This window comes from Lynx canadensis, chromosome C1, assembly GCF_007474595.2.
Source record: "Lynx canadensis isolate LIC74 chromosome C1, mLynCan4.pri.v2, whole genome shotgun sequence".
Classification (NCBI taxonomy): domain Eukaryota; kingdom Metazoa; phylum Chordata; class Mammalia; order Carnivora; family Felidae; genus Lynx; species Lynx canadensis.
In genome coordinates this window covers 56,082,850-56,107,437 of record NC_044310.1, presented here as the reverse complement: position 1 = coordinate 56,107,437, position 24,588 = coordinate 56,082,850, and the positions used below count along the sequence as shown (strand labels likewise).

The following is a 24,588-nucleotide window of genomic DNA, read 5'->3' as shown; positions in this document are numbered from 1 at the left end:
CCAGCCTCCAGAACTGTGAGAAAATAAATTTCTGTTGCTTAAGCCACCCAGTCTGTTCTGTGGTATTTTATTATGGCTTCTGTAGCAAACAAGTATAATATTCATTTATAGGAATTAATCAATGTGTACATGTGTGATTTATATAGTTTACTGTATGTAAGTTACATATATACCGGTCTAAACAAACAAACAAACAAACAAATAAATAAAGTTTCCTTCTGGCAATCAACCCAACTTATCTCCAGCACAATCTACTTGTCATCACAAACCTGTCTCACAGTTCATCCACCATCTTCTACATGGCTCATCACAATTTCTGATTGTTTTTGAACTCCACCCTAGCCTTGTCAAGCTACAGCACTTTGCTCTACGTTTCCATGACAAGGAGAGAAATGGTTGTGTGTGTGTAGGTGAAATTAGTATGATTTTGTTATTTTGGACACTTTGGTGAGCAACAAATTATTGGATCTAGAAATGCACCAATAACTTTCTGAGTAGCCCTTGATTTCTGCTTTCCTCTCCTTGTACTTCTGTTTTCCCATATGAAAAACAGTGATAATTATAATTGGACAGACCTCCAAGGTTGTGAAGATTACTGAGATATTATCTTAAAATTGTACAGAATTGGTGCTACACAAACAGGAGAAGGTGTTATTATTCTCTGTCTAGTAATAAACATGGTTTCAAATGATAGCTTTTAAAGATCTATAGTCATAATAAGAACATCACTTATCCACCCTTGTTATGTTCCTACCTCCCATAGCCATAGGTATCCAAAGCAAAATGCTGAAGACATTCTGACATACCACATCTTCAGCTGGATGTATCAGCTTTAGAAGTTACTGTTCCTTGATTTTAACCTTGCCCATCTATATTTTCCTTTTTTGTCTACCTGGAGATTACCTACTCACCTTCTAAAACTTATCTGAAGTTATGTTTTTCTCTAAAGACTTATCAGAACTCCTTTTTCTCCAATATAAAAAATCAGTCTCTCGTTTTCCAGCTTTCTGTTGCCAATGTACCCTTATGTGTCAATCCCATGACAATGACAACTGCTACTATTCATTATAGCTGCCCTTCGTGTTACCATGTTCTAGGCACTGATCAGAGTTCTTTATTTACATTAAAACTTAAAGTCTTGGGGCACCTGGGTGGCTCAGTGGGTTGAGCGTCCGACTTCGGCTCAGGTCATGATCTCGCGGTCTGTGAGTTCGACACCCGCGTCGGGCTCTGTGCTGACAGCTCAGAGCCTGGAGCCTGTTTCAGATTCTGTATCTCCCTCTCTCTCTGCCCCTCCCCCGCTCATGCTCTGTCTCTCTCTCTCTCTCTCTGTCAAAAATAAATAAACATAAAAAAAAACTTAAAGTCTTGGCATCAATCATATGATATAGGTACTATGAAAAAGAATACAGCACAAATAGTTTAAATAAATTTCCTAAAGTCATGTGGCAAAACTAGGCTTTGAACAAAGTCTGTCTGGGTCTTGAATTTGTTCTTTTAACCTCTGTGCAATCCTACATGTCACACTTCATTGTATTTGTTAGCTTTAATGTCCTTTCTATTTCCTAGGTTTTTATTTTCTTGAGAGAAGAAACATTTTTGGAAGTATTTAATGTCTTGCATACAGTAGGTGTTCAATAAATGTTTGCTGAATGGGTGGAAGGTGGAATGAATAAAGAGATCCTCACTTTCATACTGCAAAGTTACCTGTTGTAAGTACCATTTGAAGTACATATTTTTTATTATTGTATTTTAGTTATGTGTTATATTCTATGTATCTATGCATCTATGTATTAATGTATCCATGTATCTATGTATGTATGTATGTATGTATCCATCCATCCATCTCGTTTGGAACAGTGCCCGTTACACTGTAAATATAAGTGTTTGGTATTATTATGATGATGTATTATTTATGAGGCTGGGCAGATGATATTCTCAGCATCTGTTGATCATGGTTATAAAAGAGAAGTCTAGGATGATTTCTAGGTTTCCACTTGGGTCTCAGGATAGCCAGCACTTTGGAATAGGTTACGTAGGGGAGGAATACCACAGAATCATAGCTTGGTGAAACTACCTTAGGTCAACTGGCCTATTCTAGTGATTATGTTATAAGGAGAAATACATGAGCTAGACTGTGAATTATACACAATAATGTACAGATAAATGTCTTGGTAAGTCCAAGAATAAGAAATAATCTAAAGTAGCAAGATCTTAATCAGTTAGATTTTACTGTATGTGGACTTTATCCTTAGGCTTTATTTGTAGGCAATAGGAAGATATTGCAGAGTTATATTCAGAAAGTGAAGAAAACAGATCTGTATTTTATAATGATCACACTTTGGAGACTGTATGCCGACTGGATTACCTATAGTAAGAAACCAGAGATTGGAGAGTTGATAGGGAAGATCTTCAATAAGTCCAAGTTGGAAAGACGATGAGGGTCTGGACTTGCAGAGAGGTGGGAGGGTGGAGAGGAGAGGCTAGCTCATGTATAAAAGAGGTAGAATCTGGTCTGGATAACTGATTGGATGTGTGGGTAATGAATCAAGGATGGCCTTGAGGTATGCAACTTGGGTGACTGGTTGGAGAGTTGGGCAGTTAACTGAGATAGGGAAGGCATCTGCTTGATTTGGATGTGAGTGTAGTTTGTCTAGGAAGAGATGTCTAGGAAGCATAAGCTCTTTGAGTCTAAAGTTGAGGCAAGAGGTCAGAGCTGAAGATACAGATTTGCTCATAGACCCTCTGGGAAGGGATGAGGTAAAGGAGAGAATGGTGAGGAAAATTAACTTTCAGAGAGTGGGCAGAAGAAATGGAACCAATGAGAGAGAGCAAAGGGGATGTTAGAGAAGTAAGGGAACTGAAAGAGCAGATTTTTTGAAGCTGAGGAGGTGAGATTGTTTCCCAAAGGATGAGTGTTAAATTTCAGAGACATCAAATAGGATGAACACCAAAGAGGTCATTGGTGATCTTTGTCAGAGCAGAGCCAATGGAATGTTGGGTCTGGAATCTAGATTGTCTGCAGGGGGTCAGGAAGGGAATGGGAGGTGAGATTATAGAGCCAGCAAATGTGAAGTGTTATTTTCAGAAATTCGATTTACAATTAAAGGAAAGAAGTTTGTGAAGATTATGAATTAAGGAGAATGCAGAGCTGAGAAGGATATTTTTTAGGTTGGAGAAGATTTGAAAGTAAGATTGAGGAAAGATATGAAAGGATGTCATTAAAGAAGCAAGTTATAGAAGCTGATACAAGATCATTAATAATAATAGCTAACATTTACTGAGTGTGTACCATGTGCTAAGTGCTTTATCTGGTAAGTACTTTTCATGTGCTAACTCATACAATCCCCATTCTTACCCTGGCAGGGGCTAAACAGGACATACGCCCTTAGCTATTAGGCTATGCTGGGCAGCTCTCTAAAATAGCTCTAAGAGCATAAGGACAGGTGGATGTGCTTAAGTAAAGGTATATACTTTGCCCAAGAGGTCGTTCATTGTTTCCTTGGAGATCAGGCATAGGAAAATATTAATCAGGTTGGAGTGTTTATATCTGATGGCTCGTTCTCCTGACCTACCCAGTAAAATAGAACATCTGTTTTGAGAAGAAGGTGAAGAGGCAAAAATCTGGAAGTAGAAAGCTCTAAGAGAATTGCTGCAAAGCCAAGGATTCCACTAGAATTAAATAAAAACACTTCTGAGTACAACAGCCTTTTTATCTTAAAAATTTTGTGACCTACTGGAATAGATAAGACAAATCCCCAAATGACTGCAGTATTGGGGTAGCATGTGTAAAGGGACACAACAGACCTAGCTATATGAGGGTTTACCCAAGGTAGATACTGTATCTGCTTAGGAGGAAAAAAGGATCAAAAAAGTATCTCAAAGTATGTGTGATACTTGAAAGACAGAATTTCAACAGGCAGTCCTGAGGCTTGCCATCCCATTCTTTCTAAGTAACAGCAGGGTTGTTCAAGGAGAGAGAGCTGTCAACAGGATTACAGGAAAGTGGGGTTGAGGACAATACACCATCATGGGAGAAAGAGCCCCTAAACAGAGCAGAACAGGAAAACAAGGACTGAAGGCCTTGAACCTCAGTTTTCTGACTAAATAATGGCAGCCACCGGTAAGATTACCCTCTGCCTCCTCCTCTAGTTCCTCATTATTGAGGGCTTATCAAATTCCTGGCACCTTGATAAGCACTTTATGCATTGAATGTATTCAATCCTCACCACAGCTTCTGTGAAGATGCCATCATCTCCACATTTACAGGTGGCTTAGCTGAGGCTCAAAGAGGTCAAGCTATGTGACCAAGGTCCCACAGTTCCACCAGGTCTGTTTGATCCTTATCCTTGCTTCTCACACTGCCTCCAATAATCACGCAGCAACACCTAGCACACAGGAGCGGCTCAATAAATTACTAATGAATAATAATAGTAATAATTACTCATATGTAGATAAATTTGGGGAATTTATCAAGATGTGTAATGTGAACAAAACCCACAGTGCCCTTGTGGGAGTGGCAGGAGAGGGGAAAATATATATATTTTAAGTAGGCTTCACATGCAGCGTGGAACCCAATGCGGGGCTTGAACTCATGACCCTGAGATCAAGACCTGAGCTGAGATCAAGGGTTGGATGCTCAACTGAGGCACCCAGTCCCCTCAAGACACTATTTTAAATACTTAACACAAATTATCCCATTTAATATTTATAACAATCACATATGGGGAAAGTATTTTTTTAATTTGTTAATGTTTATTTTTAAAATCTTTTTTAAATGTTTTATTTATTAATTTTGAGACAGAGAGAGAGAGAGAGAGAAAGAGAGAGAGCATGAGCAGGGAGGAGGCAGAGAGAGAGGGAGACACAGAATCCAAAACTGGCTCTAGGCTCTGAGCCGTTCAGTGCAGAGCCTGATGTGGGGCTCGAACCCATGAACCATGAGATCATGACCTGAGCTGAAGTCAGATGCTTAACTGACTGAACCACCCAGGGGCCCCAAATGTTTATATATTTATTTTGAGAGAGAGATACAAGCAGGGGAGGGGCAGAGAGAAAGGGAGAAAGAGAGAATTCCAAGCAGGCTTCACACTGTCAGCACAGAGCCCCATGTGGGGATTGAATTCAAAAACTGTGAGATCACACCCAAGCCAAAATCAAGAGTCAAGCACTCAGGTGCACCTGGGTGGCTCAGTTGGTTGAGCATCCGACTTTGACTCAGGTCATGATCTCGCACTCCATGAGTTTGAGCCCCACATCAGGCTCTGTGCTGACAGCTCAGATCCTAGAGCCTGCTGTGGATTCTGTGTCTCCCTCTCTCCACCCTTCACCTGCTCTCTCTCTCTCTCTCTCTCTCTCTCAAAAGTAAATAAATAAATAAAAAAAAAAGGGTCAGACACTCAACTGACTAAACCACCCAGGTGCCCTGGGGAGAGTATTTTTTTATTTTTAAAAATTTATTATTATTATTTTTTAAGTAGCTCTATGTCCAACATGGGGCTTGAACTCACCACCCTGAGATCAAGAGTCACTTGCTCTACTGACTGAGCCAGCCAGGCACCCCTGGGGAGAGTATTATTATTCCCATTTTACAGATGAGGGCACAGAGTGACCAAAAAAAATTACCCTAGCTAGCCTAGACATACAACTAGTAAGTGGCAAAGTCAGGACTCAGACCACAGGTAGTCTGGCTCCAGAGCCCATGCTTCTCTCTGCCATACTGTGCTGACTCCAGAGTGTGGAGGACCTTGTGCACTAAGCCAAGGAAAGCACCTGCTGTCCTTTCTCTTTCTCCACCTGAGGTCTCCTCCTTGCCTCCTACACCAGGGATTCTTTAGGACCGACTCTCTTGGCTAATACAGCTGTTGCATCATGCACACACACCTGCCATGAGAAGTTTGGTGAGAGAGAGAGCCTATCTGTCTTTTTTGTATTTGTATCCCAGCACTTGCCAGATACCTGGCATATGGCAAACATGTAATAAATATTTATGAAAGAAATGAAAGAAAACATCATCAAGTCATTCAGGCTCCAGAGTTCTTATAAAAGGAAGACACATATCAGAAATTGGGAATTTTTACCCCCATACATTTTTACATTAAGATGAATAATATTGATCAAGCCACTTCAAATCCTTGGCCAAGAGGGTCTTTGTTAGGGACTTACATGATGACTACAAAATAAATAACCAAACAAAAGTACTTTAGGAATCAGTACTTTAGGAATCTGTGGAGGGCCTTCCTTTCTGAACCCGTAGATAGCTGGGGACCATAACGTGTTCCTTCATCATTTACTCATTTAACAAAACTTATGTGCCAACTCTATGCTCTGGTGCTGAGTGTTATCTACACATCACTGGATCATTGTCCAAGGAGGTGTATCTTGGCCTGGCCAGACTCTCCTCCCACTGCCACTCTCCATGGGAAAAAGCAGATGGAGAGGTACTTGTGAGCAGGACGAAGTACGTGGTGAAATGGCGAGGGAGCACAGTCATGAGGGCAAGGTGGGCGGGACAGAAGCATTCAGCACAGACCCCATAAGGCCTACACTATGGAAACTGGCAAAGAGAGAAAGACTTTTCCCTACCTCTTCTCCAGGAACCAAGCACATGTGATCTTGGAGGTTTAAACACTGGCACATCCCAGCCCTCTGCAGCAGTCTCTTTCAAGCCTGGGAAACAACGGGGGCCTGGCTGACTACTTCAAGTTGTCAGCTGCCTCCCACCAGAGGCCTCTGGAAACCTATAAAGTTTTTTTTTTACTTTGCCCTTCCAAGTTGCCTGGGTTCAAAAAGCAATTTCATAAGAGACAATAATTAAGGGTTTTATAGTTCTTTTTTTTTTCTATTTGGGAACAGAAACCTTCTCCCTTATAACATGCAAAATATTCATTGAGTGCCCACTCTGTGTCAGGCTCTGACCTAGGCACTTTGTAACATATGTTTAATGCTTACCACAGCCTATGAAGTTAGTATTAGCATCTTCTTTTGTTTTAAGAAATAAGAAGAGTAAGCCTCAGAAAGCTAAGTAATTCTCTTATTTATTTACACAACCGTAAGATTTAAAGCTGTGATTGAATAAACCTAATGTCTGAAATGTATGCGGAATGTCAAAGAAAAGATGTAAAGCTGGGTGCTGATGTGTAAAAAGGGAGGCAGTGGTGGGATATTTATTAAACTATTTCATCAAAAAAGATCACCTTAATGTACTGGTCTTCTAAGCTCTGGGTTCTGAACGTTCCTAACCAAGATTAGTGTGTGAAAGGAGGTGCTAGCAAAGCTGTTGTATTTACATACAAAATAAGACAATGGGGATCACAGAGAAAGAAGGGAAGGATGGTTGGGGGTGGGGGAAGAAAAGGATTTTAAAAGAAGCTGTGAATATATATATATATATATATATATATATATATATATATATATATTCCTGTATGTATACTGAGTGAAAAGTGACACTGAATAATAGAGTAAGAACCCAAAGTGCCTGCTCACATTCACAGGCACTAACTACAAGAAAATGCCAACAACAGAAGAGCCCCGGGGATGCCATTTATGGGTAAAAGCTATTTATGAGAATGAGAAGACTGGAGTGGGATTATTACTCTTGTTAGGTCCCTCTGGGAAGTAAATTAGGTGTTTGAGTAGGTATATGCAATTCTTTTAGATCTCTGCATTACATTTATTTCAATGACAATAATGGAATGCTGCCCTTGGCTTCCAAAGTGGGCTTTCTCAGCTCCAGGAACTGAGTCCTCCTCTGTGCAAGGTGCAGTGCTGGGGCTGTAAGAGAGACAAAGGCTCTGGTCACACTTTCCTTGTGTTTAAGCAGCTTGCAAACCAGGGTGACAATACAGCACATATATAGATATATGTGAAAACTACAGCCCAGGTTACATATGCCAGATAGGAATTTGTCAGTATATGCTATATAGGAATTTGGGGGGTGGGGGCAGGGCTGGTGGCAGTTAATTTACCTTCACTTACTCATTTATTCATCCATTTATTCATTCATCCATTCAATAAATATGCCTTGAACATCAGTATATTCTTCCATAAGACAAACCCTTCAAATAAAATGATGGATAAATCAGGATCTCCAACTTAAAGTCTTGTGAAATAGAATTGGAATGATCCAATGCTGTTGGAAAAGTTGGATTGCACTCTTGGATTATCCAGTGTCTGGGACAATCTACCTCAGGACCCACAACAAGTGCTTTACTGGTGATTGGAAGTATTTTTTAGAATAGAATGTTTCTGTTTCAATTTTACCTACTGTTGTTCAGAGTTCCATACTAGATGTTAACCTTTCTAAAGCCCTTCTCAAGTAGAGTTAATCTCTCACACTGTTCCTAAAATATGCCTCGAAAAATAATGATAATGTGGTAACATTTTAGAGCTGAGGAAGAACCAATTAATGATCAGTTTTACTAGTTTTTAATGCAAGGTTATCGGTTTCCCTTAAGGGTTCTTCAGTATAATCATCATCACCATGTCTTGCAAGAATACCATGAGGCAGATGTTGCCATTATCTGCATTTTATTTATTTACTTTTATTTATTTATTTATTTATTTATTTATTTATTTATTTATTTTTAACGTTTATTTACTTTTTGAGACAGAGAGAGACAGAGCATGAACGCGGGAGGGTCAGAGAGAGGGAGACACAGAATCTGAAACAGGCTCCAGGCTCTGAGCTGTCAGCACAGAGCCCGACGCGGGGCTCGAACTCACAGACTGCGAGATCATGACCTGAGCCGAAGTCGGCCGCTTAACGACTGAGCTACCCTGGTGCCCCGATTATCTGCATTTTAGAGACAAAAAAGCTAAGCTTCGGAGTGCTAGGTAACTGTAGTGGCCCATAATCACATATAACAAGCAAGGGGCAGAGCTGGGGTCTAAGCTCCATTCCAAACCCAGAGAACTCAAACACTCATGCTCTTTTCAACTTGTGTGTGTTATTCCCTTGGGAAATAAGGATCTGACAGTCATTTTAAATTTTTAAAAACATATCATAGAAATTATAAATTTTTCTTGAAGCAGCTCATGGTGATAAATACTGAAAATGTCTGTTCCACACACAGTTTGGTAATATTGGTCATCTCATGAGAGTTAGAAGAGTTGATTAGCAATTAGAAATATTAAAAAAATTTTTTTTAATGTTTGTTTATTTTTGAGAGAGAGAGAGTGACAGAGTGCGAGCAGGGGAGGGGCAGAGAGAGAGAGAGTGAAACACAGAATCCAAAGCAGGCTCCAGACTCTGAGCTGTCAGCACGGAGCCTGACATAGAGCTCAAACTCATGAGCCATGAGATCATGACCTGAGCTGAAGTCGGACGCTCAACTCACTGAGCCACCCAGGTGCCCCAGAAATATTTCTTTTTAATTAAAATGGTTATCTAATAAGTGCCATTTAAAAATAGGGGACCACCCTTGTGGGGAAACAGTATTTTATTCCAATAATCTCATTTTCAGATGGGGAAACTGGTACCAAAGAAGTGAGACCAGTTACTCTAAAGAGATGCACTTGTGAACCAAGGGAGTAGAGTGTGTTGTAGCAGTTAATAGAAAAATGACTTGAGGAGGGTCACCTGGGTGACTCAGTGGGTTAAGTGGCCGACATTGCCTCAGGTCATGATCTCACGGTTCGTGGGTTCGAGCCCCATGTCAGGCTCTGTGCAGACAGCTCAGACCCTGGAGCCTGCTTCAGATTCTGTGTCTCTCTCTCTCTCTCTGCCCTACCCCACTCATGTTCTGTCTCTCTCTCTCCCTCTCTCTCAAAAATAAATAAACATTAAATTTTTTTTTTAAAAAAGGAAAAATGACTGAAGGAGCTTGCTAATGTTAAACAAATATAGTACACTCCCTTATCTGTGGGATGTATGTTCCATGATCCCCAGTGGATGCCTGAAATCGCAGATAATACCAAACCCTGTATATACTATGTCTTATCCTATGTGTATATACCTATGATAAAGTTGGGTACAGTAAGAGATTAACAACAATAACTAATAATGGAATAAAACAATTATAACAATATACTGTAATTAAAGCTATGTGAATGTAGTCTTTCAAAATACCTTATTGTACTGTACTCAGCCTTCTTGTGATGAGGTGAGATGATAAAATGCCTTTGTGTTGACAGGAAGTGAGGTGAATGACAAAGGCATTGTATTGTAGCATTAGGCTACTTATTGACCTTCTGACAATAGGTCAGAAGGATCATCTGCTTTCAGACCATCAGACTGCAGTTGACTGCAGGTAACTGAAACCACAGAAAACTAAACCCTGGATAAGGGGGGGATGACGATAAACCAATTCAACGTTCTTGTGGCTGCACTTCATATTTGAAGTTCATAGAATACCATTTCTGTCTTCTTAAATAGAGAAACTTAATATCAAATGGAGAGTAAATCTTGATAGTGAATCCTATCAACCTTAATTAAAAAAAAATTCCTTGGTATTAAAAAGAAATTCGAACCCAAAGGCATCATTATTATCCAAATGTGTGGAAGTTGGTAGCTTGCTGAGATAAGAACACAGAATGTGGAGTTAACTAGCAGCAGAGGTGAGAAAGGCATTCCTACTTCTTTTTATGATGTCCTGGGACCTACTCCAGTCAAGGGGAAGAAAAGTGATGTAAGCTCTGAAAAGGTAAAGAAGGAAGGCAAATATCCCACACTGTTCTATCTGTGTTTGGTACCAAACACTTCTGACCACTACTGTTGACAGCAATTCTGTGTGCTGCTTCCCATCTGATCTGGTGTTCTCCAAAGTAAAGGTCATTAATCACTATTCAGTGAATAACAGCTGGATGTGGGCTCCTCCAGGACAGGAGTGTCTTCATATCTTGGTATCCTCAAGGGCTTAAAACAGAAAGCCTGGAACAGGTTAAGGGCTCAATATGTGAGCCCTATTGGTTAAAAGGTTGAAGGAATGAATGGATAAATAGCAACTATATCCCCAGAACTCTTAAAAACTGTTAGACTCCAAGGAGATGGGTTTTCAATGCATAAAGTATGGTACCCATCTTTGAGGAGTGTCTAGTCTAGCTGGAGACTAGAAATGAATACTTCTATTAAGTGTAATCTGCATGGTATCTTCCATAAGGGCAATGCAAGTTCAAAAATAGAGCAGAGAAGAGAGGATTTGGGGTATTCCCTTGGCATAAAGAGGCTGTGGATAGAGGGAAGGGACAAGAAGCCAGGTGTCTAAGGAATGGTGGGTGGTAGAAACCTTGTTTGTGTAGGAGTGGGGGGTGACCAAACCAAGGGTCTGTTGGGCAAATGAGTTGTGCTGATCAAGTGACCTATTTATGGAACATGGAAAAACCAGGTCCAGGGATTTAGGCTTGATAGAACAGGAAATCTCTGAAGAGTCTCAGCTTCCTTCTCCTCGAGAAGTTAAGTGTAAATATAAGTATATCCTCACAAAGAGACAACAAACATTGCAACTAAATAAGTGTACCATCTAAATCAAATAAGGTCTCTTTCAGGCTTTTGAAATGCAAACCGTGGGCTTGCTTTCACATTCATTTATTCATTCCACAAAAGTTTATGGAGGACCTACAAGACCTAGAATTTTGTTAGGCACCACGGGGGGTGGGGGTGGGGTTCAAAGATGAATAAAACTCGGTCCCTATCCCCCAGGAGTTTACAGCTCTGTGGAGACAAACATGTACACACAGGTCCTCACAATAGGAGCTAAGAAAGTAAACACGAGTTGTAGGGGTTTATAGTTCAGGGAAATACTACACGGAGGTGATTTGGAAACTTAGGTGACGAGCTGGTTTTTAAATGAGGTTTAAAACTCCGACGGAGCAGAATATATATATTTAAGGGCCAGGGTCAAGGCTTTGGAAACTCATGCAATGGGGGATAATGAACAGTGGTCTGACTTGGCTGGAGCACAGGATTCCTCCAGGGGTGCAGCGGAGGAAATTTAGCTGTGTATGCGCCCAATACTAAGGCTGGGACCAGGTCGAAGGAAGCCGAAGACTATTCTGCATCTCTGTGCTTTGACTTAAGCATCTTTGGGTCCCTTTAAAAAATTCTGATCTTTCCCAAAGAGAGTTCTAGCAGTTGCGGGTGGGGCCCGTTTCCTAAAGTCAACGCGTAAGTTAAAGGTCTGCAAAGCTGTCCATGGGTGATTTAAATCTCGCACCAGAAAAGGAAACGTGAGAGGCGGGGTAGGGGGAACCCACTTAACAACAACATCAACCCCCAAACGACACCAGCCCCAGGCGGGACAGGCTGCCAGACAGACCGGGGTCGGGACGCCAGCACCCTCCGGAGCTCGGAGCCCCGCACAGGCGGGCAACGGGGAGAGGAAGAGAGAGAGGGAGGGAGGGAGGGAGGAAGCGCGAGAGGGAGGGAGGAAGAAAGGGAGGGAGGCAGGCAGCGTCATGTGATCCGCTTCCCTGCTCCTTTAAGCGTCCACAGGCGGCGGAGCGGCCACAATCACAGCTCCGGGCATTGGGGGAGCCCGAGCCGGCTGCGCCGGGGGAATCCGTGCGGGCGCCGTGCGTCCCGGTCCCATCCTCGCCGCGCTCCCGCACCCCTGAAGTTTTGCAGCGCCCAGAAAGGAGGCGAGGGAGGAGGGAGCCTGAGAGAAGAGGGGGCAAATAGCACACCCTAAAACATTTATTTCAAGGAGGAAAGAAAAAGGGGGGCGCAAAAATGGCTGGGGCAATTATAGAAAACATGAGCACCAAGAAGCTGTGCATTGTTGGTGGGATTCTGCTCGTGTTCCAAATCATCGCCTTTCTGGTGGGAGGCTTGATTGGTAAGTGCGAGAGCTGCAAACTTTTCCCCCTTTCTCTCTTTTCGGGCCCCTTCCCTCTTTGCCTCTCGGGCTACTTGTTACAGTATCACTGCCTTGCTTCTATGATCTAATTAGTCCGGCTATTGTGCTTAAGAAAGCAGAGCTCCATGGGGCTCCGTGGGGCACAATCCAGTCTAGTGGCTAAGAGAAAAGGAGGGGAAAAAGTTTTGGCCTAGTTTCAGTATCCACTTGAAAGGAAGGAGGGGGGTGGCGGGGGTGGGAATCTTAAGCATGGCGACGGATCGCGCGAGGAAGCGCTGGGTTACAAAGTTGATTGCTGCTCCCCCCGCTTTTTCCCGCGTTCCCCCCTTTTCCTCTCCGTTCCCTCCCAATCAGCTCCCGGAGGGCAACGTAATCGACTTTATTGGGAACAACAGAAGAGTCAGGGAACTGCGCCCGGCGCTAACCCGGAGTCCTGCTACGGGGCTGTGATCGTTGCCTGTGTAAACCCATTTGGTCGTCTCAGCTAGGGGGTGAGAGTTTGCGTTTTGGGGTCCCAGCCTTCGCGCCCGCTGCTTCCTCACCGCACCCCACCCCCACCCCCCACCGCGGACGCGGACGGGTCTGCGAGGTGGGCCCGGAGGCGAGATGCCGTGGGGTGCGGTGGGAGAAAGTCCTTGGCTGGCGCTGCGGGAAGTTGGAGAGGTCGGAAGGGAAAAGCGTATCCGTAAGGTGTTGCTCTTGGCCTCCTGCCCTCTCGCGAATCTCCCCTCCCCCACTTCTCAGAGCCCGCAGAACTGGGGATTCTGAAGCCCCCAGTCCTCCCAGGGCGCCTAGCAGAGCGCCTCCCGCCTCCCGCCCCCGCCGCGGCTCCCCGCAGGTGACAGCTCTCCGGCCCCCGGCGACGGCGCCTCCCCTGGCGAGCGCGGCCCGGACCTCTGGGAGCCAAACAGGCTTCCGAGTGAAGAAGATGGTCTCACGGATCTTCCACTCGGAAAAACTCCCTCTTGGCTGTCTCTCCGTCTTCATCCATCCTCCAGCCTCGCCGCACACTCGCGTCCCCTTCCCCCTTGGGATTTAGGACATCCCGGTACAAACTTCAGTGCCAACTTTGCAACGGGCGCGGATGGGGTGGTTTTGCTTTCTTCGCGGACCTGCGAAACTTTGCGGAGTGGAGAGTCCGCGGAGGGGCTTTCTCCGCCCGTCCCTTTGCGAGAGTCAGCGACGCGCGGGCGCCGTCGTCGGCGTGGTGGTGAGAGCCGCACAGGCTTGGGCACCTCGAGCCCTGTGTGTGCCGTTTTGTCTCCAGACTTGGGTCTGATGCGAACAAATTAAAGGGAGTCTGGTTCTGTAAATCACTGTAACATCCAAGCTAATTGTTTTAAACAAAGGAGAGTGGGTGAAGCTTCACCGAGGCAGAAATTTCTGGAGGAGATCATGCCTTTCTCTCTGCGTATGTATCCACAAAGCAGAAAGGGGTTCGGAGTTTTACAAGCCCGTATTCTCAATTTGGGCCAAACAGCTTAATCTTTTTGTTCCTGGAACCCTCACCTCTCAAATACATACACGCGCGCGCACACACACAACGGGGTTTGGCTTTCCTGTTAAGAGCTCCTGTTTGGCTACGTACAATCTCCATGTTTCCCTGTATTGGATTTTTCGAGGCTCTTAATACATTCTCTGCTGGGAGCTGAAGGCAGCCTTCCCTGTGCCCTCACAGTGATTATGCAGCGGTTACAATTACACCTCTTGTCTCCCTTGATGAGCAGTTGCAGTTAGATGCCATTGGATCTTGTGTGATTTCAGTGGCAGACCATAATTAAAATTTCTTGCACCTTGTGCTTTCAGAATTAAATTGGCCTATTATCCCTGTCTGACCTTCATCCTCTTTGAGGTTTTTGCACAAGCAGCGAACCATTACACATAGTTCCCTGGTGTTTGTTGGTGTGGGTTTCTTTTTCTTTTCCTAAGAAGCTGATCTCCTAGCCTCGAAGAGCCCATTATCCACTGTTGTGGGTTTCTTAGGGCGCTTCCGGAACTAGTATAATTTCTGGGATGTTAGTACTGTGGAGCAAAGGTGCAAAGACACTGGTGAGTGGCTGCTGGACATTAACGTTGCTGTAGGATCAGAACAGTTTTATATTCAAAGGGGTTTGCCTAGAGTAAGTGGTGCCAGGAGTTGTTTTAACCAGAGAATTTGGTTGGTGACCATACTTGATAACCATCGCAAAAAGTTAGTGATAGGTCCTAACTCCAACTAGATTCTTCTCAATAAACTGTTGCAGTTCCAATTTCCTTGGAAAAGGAAAAAAAAAAAAAAAAAAACATCTATAACACTTCTTGGGGGGGAGTTGTGTAAATTTACTCCTTAGCTCCCCTCCTTCCTCAGTTGCCAAGACATGTCCTCTGCTCTGGCCATAGTAGACTGCAAAGATCAGATTCAGTTCACCTTCAACACTAAATAGTGACTTAGCCTTTGTCTCAACTGTTTAGACAGTATTTATGTTTGTTTGTTTGTTTTTGCTGTTAAATCAAGGAACTTGGGTACACTACAAGACCCGCAAATGGGAAATAAATATCAACAAAAGGTAAGTGCAGTGTTTTCCTACCAGACTTCCCTAAAATGAAAAGCAGGTGAAACTGAGCAAAGCCTGGAACTTCAACAAAGTGGCAAGTGGAATCAGTAGTTGAAGCAGTTTGTAGGCTGGAAAGTTGAAGTAAAGTTCAGAAACCTCTTCCTCCACTCTTCTCAGTGAGAAGAGAACTCCACTGATAAGTAGGAAGTCAGGGGTGTGTGTGTGTGTGTGTGTGTGTGTGTGTGTGTGTGTGTGTGAGATGGGGGGGATGACTTCACTTCTTTTTAATGCGTCTGCAGAGGCTAATTGAGAAAGTGATATAAACATAATTTACATTTCTTTTTGATCATTGTTGGTTCCCATGAAAGGAAACATGGCAACCTAGAAAGGGGAGGCTCTGAATGGCAAAGTTCCTGATTATAAAAGTACTCCATACACGTATATACAAAACAAAAACAACCATCCATCCCCCCCACCACCAAACAGTCATGACAAACCATGCATCCCAAAGTGACCAGGGAAATCAGTTAACCAACAAGTTTCATTTTCTTCATTGGTAGATCAATGAGTTCAAAGTCTCTAGTTACAAAATTGTATGAATGTTTCAATACTTGGAGAATTTTGTATGCTGTTTTTACACTGGCATTTGGTTGCAGCCTTCTAGAATTGGTGGGGGAAATTTAGACATCAGATAAAAAGCAGATAGGAGGGATTGGGTTTTGGTTTAGCCAGCTTACACACTTCCCTACCCCAATGGCCTTTCGAGAACCAAGTTTTTGTTTTGTTTCCTGCTTGTTTTGTTTGTTAGTTTTTCTTGTGCCAGTGTCTGTATACTGCACACCTTTAATGGTATTTTGTAAAAAGGCTCTAGAACACAATATCTTATAAGGTGGAATTTGGGGTATTTAAAATTTTGCTGAATTATGCCATGCTTTTATAAAAACTTTGAACCAGTATAAAATGATGCATCTTATTGTTTTCTTATGTGTTGAGAAGGTTTCTTAAGTAGCTAGCTTCTTTAGAATTTAGAATGTATTTAAAAACTTAAGAACCCCTAAAGGAAAAGAAACTATTTTTAAAGATGTAGCCTAATCTTTATCCTCCTTGAAAATAAGCCTGCAGAAAATGCAAAAAATAATTTCCCTTTGATTTCATGTTTGGTGAATTTAGTTCATGGAGAGGCAGCTGCAGGGGTGGTGGAAGGGGGGAAGGGAAGGAGAACCATGTGCCCTGAAACAAGAGTGCAGCCTACTAAAAATTGTGAACTTGAATCCCTGGCCCATTATGTGCAATTTGCTCAGCTTCAAATTAGTCATGTCTGGGGGATATAATGGTTGAAAAAAGCAGGTCACTGTTCCCACCTGTTCTAAAACTGTTAAGAGTATGAAGATCAGAACTGAATGAATAAAAAATGATTGCATTGTTTTAAGCATAGCATAAATGAGAATATTCCAAACTTAAACTCCAGAGAAGTATCAACAAATTGCCAATATTATATCTTCAGTGAGAATTGCTTTCTTTCAAAAGCTTACCATACCAGTAGTCTTTTTTGTTTTGTTTTTTAATGCTGAGAATGTTATGTGTACATATAAGCATATATAATCACTTAATTTTTACATGGACTTCTCTATTGCTTTTCAGTGATATAACCCATATTATTGTGCTATTACTATTTAAATGGGAACTATTGATAATCTTGTTTGTGGTCCATTCTTGTGAATTTTTGTTTCTGCTATTCTTATTTGGAAGTTCAAGGATTTTAAGAAATAAAATTACACAGAATTAATGTAAAGGCTAGGCGGAGCATGCAAAGGTTTGCTTCCCAGTACATTAGGTTTTAAGCTCGTGGTATTTATTATATTTTAGCATATTTTAATAATGTGATGCCAGTAATCCTGCAGTGTTTGGGTGTCTGGTGAAAATCTCAACAAGAACTAATCACTTGGCTTTTGGTTGATGTTAGCCCACATTACTTTCTGTATTTGATTCTCCTTTTTTATTTTGTAAAATTTTGTATCTGACTGAACCATGTCATTTTTTTTTCTTTGTTAAACTACCCGAGTGTCTAATGTGGTTTGTAGGAGTACTGTGCAATCTCAAAAATTCTTCTTGTAAAAGGTGGGAAATTTTTTATAGCTGATATTACATTACTTTACTTTTAAACTTAACTACCTACTTGGTTATTACAACAAAATCATGCTTGTTCTAACAATCTCAAACCAAGCTTTCATCTAATCCTTCCATAGAGCCTGTCTGGCCTTCTTTTGGTACTTTCCCTTTTTCTTATTCAAAGTGAGAAACATTTCCTTGAGATAATCATGCAGAGTATGGCTTTGTAAGGTTTTCAAATCTCCTGCCTGGAACTCAGATCTAGACTCAAAGCCTTTCCTAGCTAGTTGACATTTTGCAATAATTTGGCATTAAAAAAAAATTTTTTTAATCCATATAGACTGAGGAAAGAATCTTACCTTATCTTCCTCATAAAGGTGTTTCTATGGAGATTTGGAATTTGAGATTGTATGAAAGTTCTTAGGTAGGGTTCATACCTAACATGTAAAATATTGATTTGAGCCTGCTGTGTGCCCAGGATAGGGCTGCAATGCTGATTGGGGGTTAGGAAAGAGGGAACTTGAAGTCTGAGTAACCTAGGAGAGCTAGAGGTAGAAGAGAGCCCTTCTTAATCCAAGTCCACCAGCAAAGGATTTCCTGTGATGACGTTTGTAGCATCAAGATAATTCTCACTTACTGGGAATCTGAGAACACATGAAATGAGAAACACTGTTAATTATACTATCAAATAATTTTATTAATATTTCATCTTGAAATAAATTTATTACTAAAATAATTTAACAGATGTTCAACATTAGTTAAGGTCTGGCACACAGTGCACATTTATCTAATTTAATCCATGCAAAGCCTTGCCAGATTGGTGGTGGTATACCTATTTTACATGTAAGTAATTTGGGATTACCTAGCTAGTCAGGGTCAAAGTTCTGAATGGGCTCCAGTGGATCTGACATCAGAGCCACAGTCCTCCACCATCAGGTTATCCTGCCCCCACCTCTCAAAGCCTTGACTTTTAAGATTGAATAAATGTGGTTTAAAGCCAGAAAGATGATGAGTAACATTTCAAATGCAACTGCTTTCTCATTTTAATCATTAGGTAACGTAGCAAATGGAAAAAAATCAAATATGATGAATGAAATGGAGTTCAGCTTTACATAACTGCCTGGCCAAGGCTATGGGAGGACACCTTTGGAGAAGTCTGCCTATGCCCATCCGACCAATTTCTTACAGGTTCTAACTAGTTCCTATAATCGTGTGAATCATCCATTTGGCTGAGCAGCCAAGTTCATTATCCATAAAAGCGTTTGAGTTCTGCCCCTTTAAGGAAGATTAGTCGATTTTATTTTCTCAGGTTAGTGGTTTTAACATAGTTATGTAGTTATATATGTCTGGACTTTTCCAAAGGAAGCAGAGAGAAGGAAATCAGCTGTGGTTGGAGAGGATTTTCGAGGGTGTGGATTGGCAGTGATGGTCAAGCAGTTGAAAGAAGAGCCTTTTACTCAGAGTTGAAAATTCTGTTCCCCAAAGGATAATTTCTGTTTGTGTACACACCCATGCATAATAATGAGAGCATTTCAAACTAGAGGTTTCCATGCTGACACCATGAATAGGTACATTTTGTTCTTTGGGAAAACTGCTGATAGACTTTTGTCTATTCAAAGATTTACTGCTCTCAATTTTGATAGAGGCTGTAACAGATGATAAGAGATGGGGAACATCAAGACGTGAAATGATCGTGTCTGTTTCATTTATGACTTGTGTCTTCTCTGGGGTGTTGTGATGGTAGCCTAATAGAATACACGGATGTGCCAGAGGTGGACATTTCTGAGAGAACGTGTCTGGATAGGGAGGGGGATGGGAGTGGAGAGGAACTTGAGGTGTTGGCATTTTCAAACTGATGATGAAATGTTTTGCAATTACCATTCTCATAATAGGGCTAATCTAAAAGGATTACTAAATAGCAGAAAAGAGCAACTCATGTTTTAGAACACAAAAATTCTTAGGCTCACCTTTTCACCTTTTACTGCTACCTCTTTTCCCCGCTTCCCCCATGTTCTACCTCTAATTAAATTTTATATGGGAGCAAAAGTAATAATCAGATTGTCATCAGACCAGTAGTGAGGGATTTGGTTTATTATGATTTGTTGCTTTTTGAGGATTTATTGGGTGGCAGTGGAAAAAGTATTTTACTTGTATTGATTCGTTTAATGATCATAGCAACCTAGAGAAGCAGATGCTTTCTCCAGTTTTCAGATAGATTAGATGCTCATTTAAGGAACTTTTCAGAGGTGACAGAGGTAGTAAAGAAGAGGGCAGGCACTCAAGTGCATGATCTTTGAATTCTAAAAGATGTTGTAAGTCTAATGCCACTCTCCTATTGTACCTTTAATTCCTATAGGAAACAAGGTGCGGAGTGTGATAAAATTGACTCTACACAGGTTTGATAGAAGATGGAAGCTTAGTTTCCCCTTTTTCTGTTTCTACCTCTTTCCAAAACCACATACTCCCGTCACTGCACGGGTACTAATAATCATTGTCTTGTTTACTTCCTAAACAGATGATCCTGACTTTGAATACAGCAGCCACTGTAAATGTTGACCAGTGCTTGCAGGCCATGCTGGGGGCGGGGGTGAGGGTGCAGGCCTGAGAAAATAATACCTCAGCTCCCTCCAAAGAGAAATTATTACACATAGCAAAGAGGAACTGAAAATTGTTATTGAAAATGTGTCACAATAACCAACCTCCTGAATGCCCGGAAGGCTGCCTGGACTTAGCATACAGAAGAGATCCTGAATATAGCTATTGACTACAGGTGAGGGGAAGGAAGATGGGGGTAGAATATGAACTCAGGAAAGAAAAACTAAGGCCTTTATAGACATACAAGGCCATCTCTTTGGGACACAGCTTGTATTTGGATTTCCAAAACCTTTTTCCGATACCACCCACTTCCCGCATACTGAGCTAGTGTTTCTGTCTCCTCTGACTTTTAAAGTCCTGGGCCTCCAAGGGCAATTTTCTGCTCCCTCTTTTTCCTTCCTACTCCATTCTGTTAACATTTCCAGGTAAAGAGGTGTTCTTTCTTCACTAGCCCCTAGGAATTATAGGGCCTTCTTAAACTTCTGGTTAATTCCCTGGGTTAACTCAGCAGCTTTATCCACAAATACACGTTTCCAAGAAAGCAGAGGTAATTGAAAGAAGATGCCAAGTTATTACATTTGTTTTGGCAAAGTGTTATGATTTTTCATTAGAAAGAAGGTAATGGATCTGTAAATGGCTGGCTCAGTTTCTTTGCAAACCCCAGATTAATAAGGCTAAGCTCTTGAGATCTGGTTGGGGGGGGCAGTAAACTGCTGCTTTAGCCCTGGCTGAGCCCCTCCCAAAGAGAGAGCTCCTGATCTTAAGGCAGTATCACACGGTGGAGAGAAACCTGACTGGAACTGCAGAACCCACCTGTGGTCTCAATGATCTCAAGTCACAAAAGCCCCTTGGCATCTCCCTCCTCAACCGTGATGTGGGACAGAGCCCTCCTACATTATGGATGATGGCTTGAGGAGCCACCCTGTCCAGGACATGGCACCCCTTGGGGTGTCTCACTGAACCAGGCCCACCAAAAATGTGATTCCCAGAGGACTTTTCATTGAAGCCATCTGCTTAACCCCATATCCATCTCTCCTACTTTTCTTTGGTTCCTCTCTGTTCCTAGATGTGGGGCAGCTTAACTACAACATTGTTTATATTCTACTCTTTTTCTAGCACCCCCAGATTCAGTGACCCAAAACATACCTGGTTTGGATATGAGAGTGTACAGAGAGGTCATCCTGCTTTCTCACATTAATTCTGTTATCACGGAATGTCTCATAATGAGCCTTCCCCAAAAGGTAGATATTAACAAGTTGTAGATTACTAGTAAATAAGAATGCGAGTCTAAATCATTGTCCTAAAGCACGCACATTTTATTCCAGGAGAACTCCTCATGCTTTGACTCGAGGTCTGTTCATTACTTTTACTTTACTTTATACACAGTTTAAAAAAATATTTAAGTAATCTGTACTCCCAATGTGGAAATGTGGGTCTCATACAAACAACCCCAACATCAAGAGTTGCATGGTCCACCCACTGAGCCAGCCAGCTGTCCCTGCCTTTTTTTTTTCTTTGTTTATTTGTTTTGAGAGAGAAAGAGAGCACTAGAGGGTCAGAAAGAGAGGGAGTGAGAGAGAATCCCAAGCAGGCTCTGCATCACCAGCGCAGAGCCTGACGCAGGGCCTGAACTCACAAACCATGTCATAACCTGAGCCAAAATCAGGAGTCAGATGCTTAACCAACTGAGCCATCTAGGTGCCCCTGGTTTATACACAATTTTAGTAGAGATTTAGTAAGCCATTTTCTAAGTGCACAACAGTTGGCACGATTTGTTACCAAAATTCATTGGTAGCAGAGAGATGCAGGAGTGTAGTAGGTAACATCAGGACAAAGTCCCAGGATTCTGGGACTCTGGGATCTAGGCGAGGCATTCCATACCTCAGTAGCCCCCTTTGGTGGCATCATTACTTTATAAGCTGATATGGTAATTGGTTCTGCTCTAAAGCTGTGTGCTCTTATTACTTGCCATGAGTGCCACTTGTTGGGTCCACTTTATCTGTATATATTGATGGTATTTGGCCTCAATGGAAGCTGTGGGGCTTTTGCTATTAAATTTTAAAAAGGGTCTTGGAGACCATCTTGTCCTACCTCCTTGGAAGAGGAATCAGAGTCCCAGGAAAAGGAAGGGACTCGGTTTATACAGATGAGGCTGAGCCATGGCTTGGACTCAGATTCAAATGCTAATCAGCACTGTGCTTCTGAGTTTCAGGGTGAAGATCATGGGAAGGCCATAGAGCTAATGAGCAGAAAATTCCCACCTTGTGGTTCTTACAGTTCTATTGACTTTTCTGTTACTCGAAAATAAAACAGCAATAACTTTAACGTCTTCTCCCTCTTAATATCTGTATACTTAATATTCTTAGCAATAGAATTACAGGTAGCGTTATGCTGTTCTTTTGTTTTTTAATTTTTTTTAACGTTTATTTTCTTTATTTTCAGAGAGAGAGTTATAGGGTGCGAGTAGGAGAGGCAGGGAGAGAGGGAGAGAATCCCAAGCAGGCTCCACGACAACGCAGAACCCAACATGGGGCTCTAAGTCAGATCATGACTGGAGCCAAAACCAAGAGTCAGATGCTTCACTGACTGCTATTCGGGCGCCCCAGTGTTACGCTGTTGTGTGTGAATTTTTAAGAACACCACAGAATTTAAAACAACTAAATTCCTTCCTTGCTTGCTGAGTATGCTACATGCCCTAACTCTTACTTGAAAAATGTTGTACATTTGAAACATAAAAACAAAACAAAACAGGGGTGCCTGGGTGGCTCAGTGGGTTAAGCCTCTGGCTCTTGATCAGGTCAAGATCTCATGGTTCGTGAATTCTAGCCTGGTCTGGCTCTGTGCTGACAGCAAGAAGATTGCTTGTGATTCTCTCTCTCCCTGTTTCTCTGCCCCTCCCCTGCGCACGCGCTCTCTCTCTCTCTCTCTCTCTCTCTCTCTCTCTCTCTCAAAGTAAATAAACTTAAAAAAAACAATAAAACAAAAGACAACAACAACCCAAGACTATGGCCCTTACTAATCCAATCAAAGTACTGTCCTTGTGTTTAGTTTTAAGACTTAATCAATCTGAGGCTCCCTTGTCTAAAGTCTGTGACTAACTTTTGTGCTTTCAGGGAATGTTTGTGGCAGGCATGATTCTGAAGTTGTAGTGAGTTTGGGGGAAGTGACATGCCCTATTTTTTTGGTCTTTTTGCATACAAAAGAGAACAAAATTGTTCATTCTTCATCTCTGCCACCTCTTTACTCTGAAGGTAATTGCAAGCAGAAAATTCAAATTGGGAAAATAGGGTTGAGAGCCCCATGATGTTATAATTGCCATCCATATTTTCGTGATTCTAGGGGTACAAGGGTTATATTGTAAATTGTTACTCCTGCCTTTTTGTTGAAAGTGAGCAGAATCACAAAGCACTGTGTTTTTTCTGCATCCTCTGCGTTAGTGGGAATGAATATGGACTTTTTAATTGAGGTGTATTTAACCTACATCATATTAGTTTCAGGTGTAACATAATGGTTCAATATTTGTATGCCCTGTGAAATAACCACAATAAGTCTGGTTACCACACAAAGTTACAAAATAGTTTTTTCTTGTGATGAGAACTTTAAAAAAATTTTTTTTTTGAGAGAGAGAGAGAGCATCAGTGTGAATAGAAGGAGGGGCAGAGAGAGGGGGAGAGAAAGTATCCCAAGCAGGCTCCGTATCATCAGCACACAGCCTGATGTGGGGCTCAAACCCATGAACCATGAGATCATGACCAGAGCCAAAATCAAGAGTTAGACGCTTAACCAGCTGAGCCACCCAGGTGCCCCAGTGATGAGAACTTTTAAAATTTACTCTTTTAGCAACTTTCAAATATGCAATACAATATTATTGACTGTAGTCACCATGCTGCACACTAATTACATCCCCATGCTTCATTTTAGAACTGGGAGTTTGTACCACTTGACCTTTTTCATCAGTTTTGCCTAGCCCCTATTGCCTTCCCCTCTGGTAACTACCAGTCTATTCTCTGTGTCTATTAGTTCTGTTTTGTTTGTTCATTGGTTTTGGAATTTAGATGCCATGTGTATGTATAAATGAAATCATACGGTATTTGTCTTTGTCTGACGTATTTTACTTAGCATAACACATTCAAGATCCACCTGTGTTGTTGCAAATGGCAAGACCTCACTCTTTTTTATGGCTCAGCAGTATTCCATTGTGTATATACACCACACCCTCTTTATCCATTCATCTATCAGTGGACACTTAGAATGTTTCCATATCTTGACTATTGTAAATAATGCTGCAATGATTATGGGGGTGAATATATTTTTTTGAATTAGTGTTTTCATTTTCTTTGGATAAATACTCAGAAGTGGAATTACTGGATCATATGGTCATTTAATTTTTAATAGTTTGAGGAACATTCATAGGTTTTCCACTGTTTTACAGAGTGGCTGCCCTAACTTACATTGTAACAGTGCGCAAGGGTTCTCTTTATTCCACATCTTTGCCAGTGCTTGTTATTTCTTGTCTTTTTGATACTAGCCATTCTAACAGGTGTGCAGTGATA

General features: G+C 41.8%; 1 protein-coding gene across 3 annotated transcripts in view; it reads left to right on the top strand.

Annotated features, from left to right (window-relative positions):
- The first annotated feature begins 12,359 nt into the window (after nucleotides 1-12,359).
- The window catches only part of WLS (Wnt ligand secretion mediator), a 101,456-nt gene continuing 89,227 nt past the window's right edge, over nucleotides 12,360-24,588 (top strand). For 2 of the 3 annotated variants that reach the window (XR_003970755.2, XM_030324539.2), the window contains exon 1: nucleotides 12,435-12,776. Coding sequence is in view for 2 of the 3 variants with exons in the window: in XM_030324539.2 (XP_030180399.1) it covers nucleotides 12,671-12,776 (106 nt within the window). In the remaining variant the exon portion in view is untranslated. Of the gene's footprint in view, nucleotides 12,777-24,588 lie in introns of all 3 variants that reach the window. The other variant, XM_030324540.2, reaches the window with a different exon arrangement.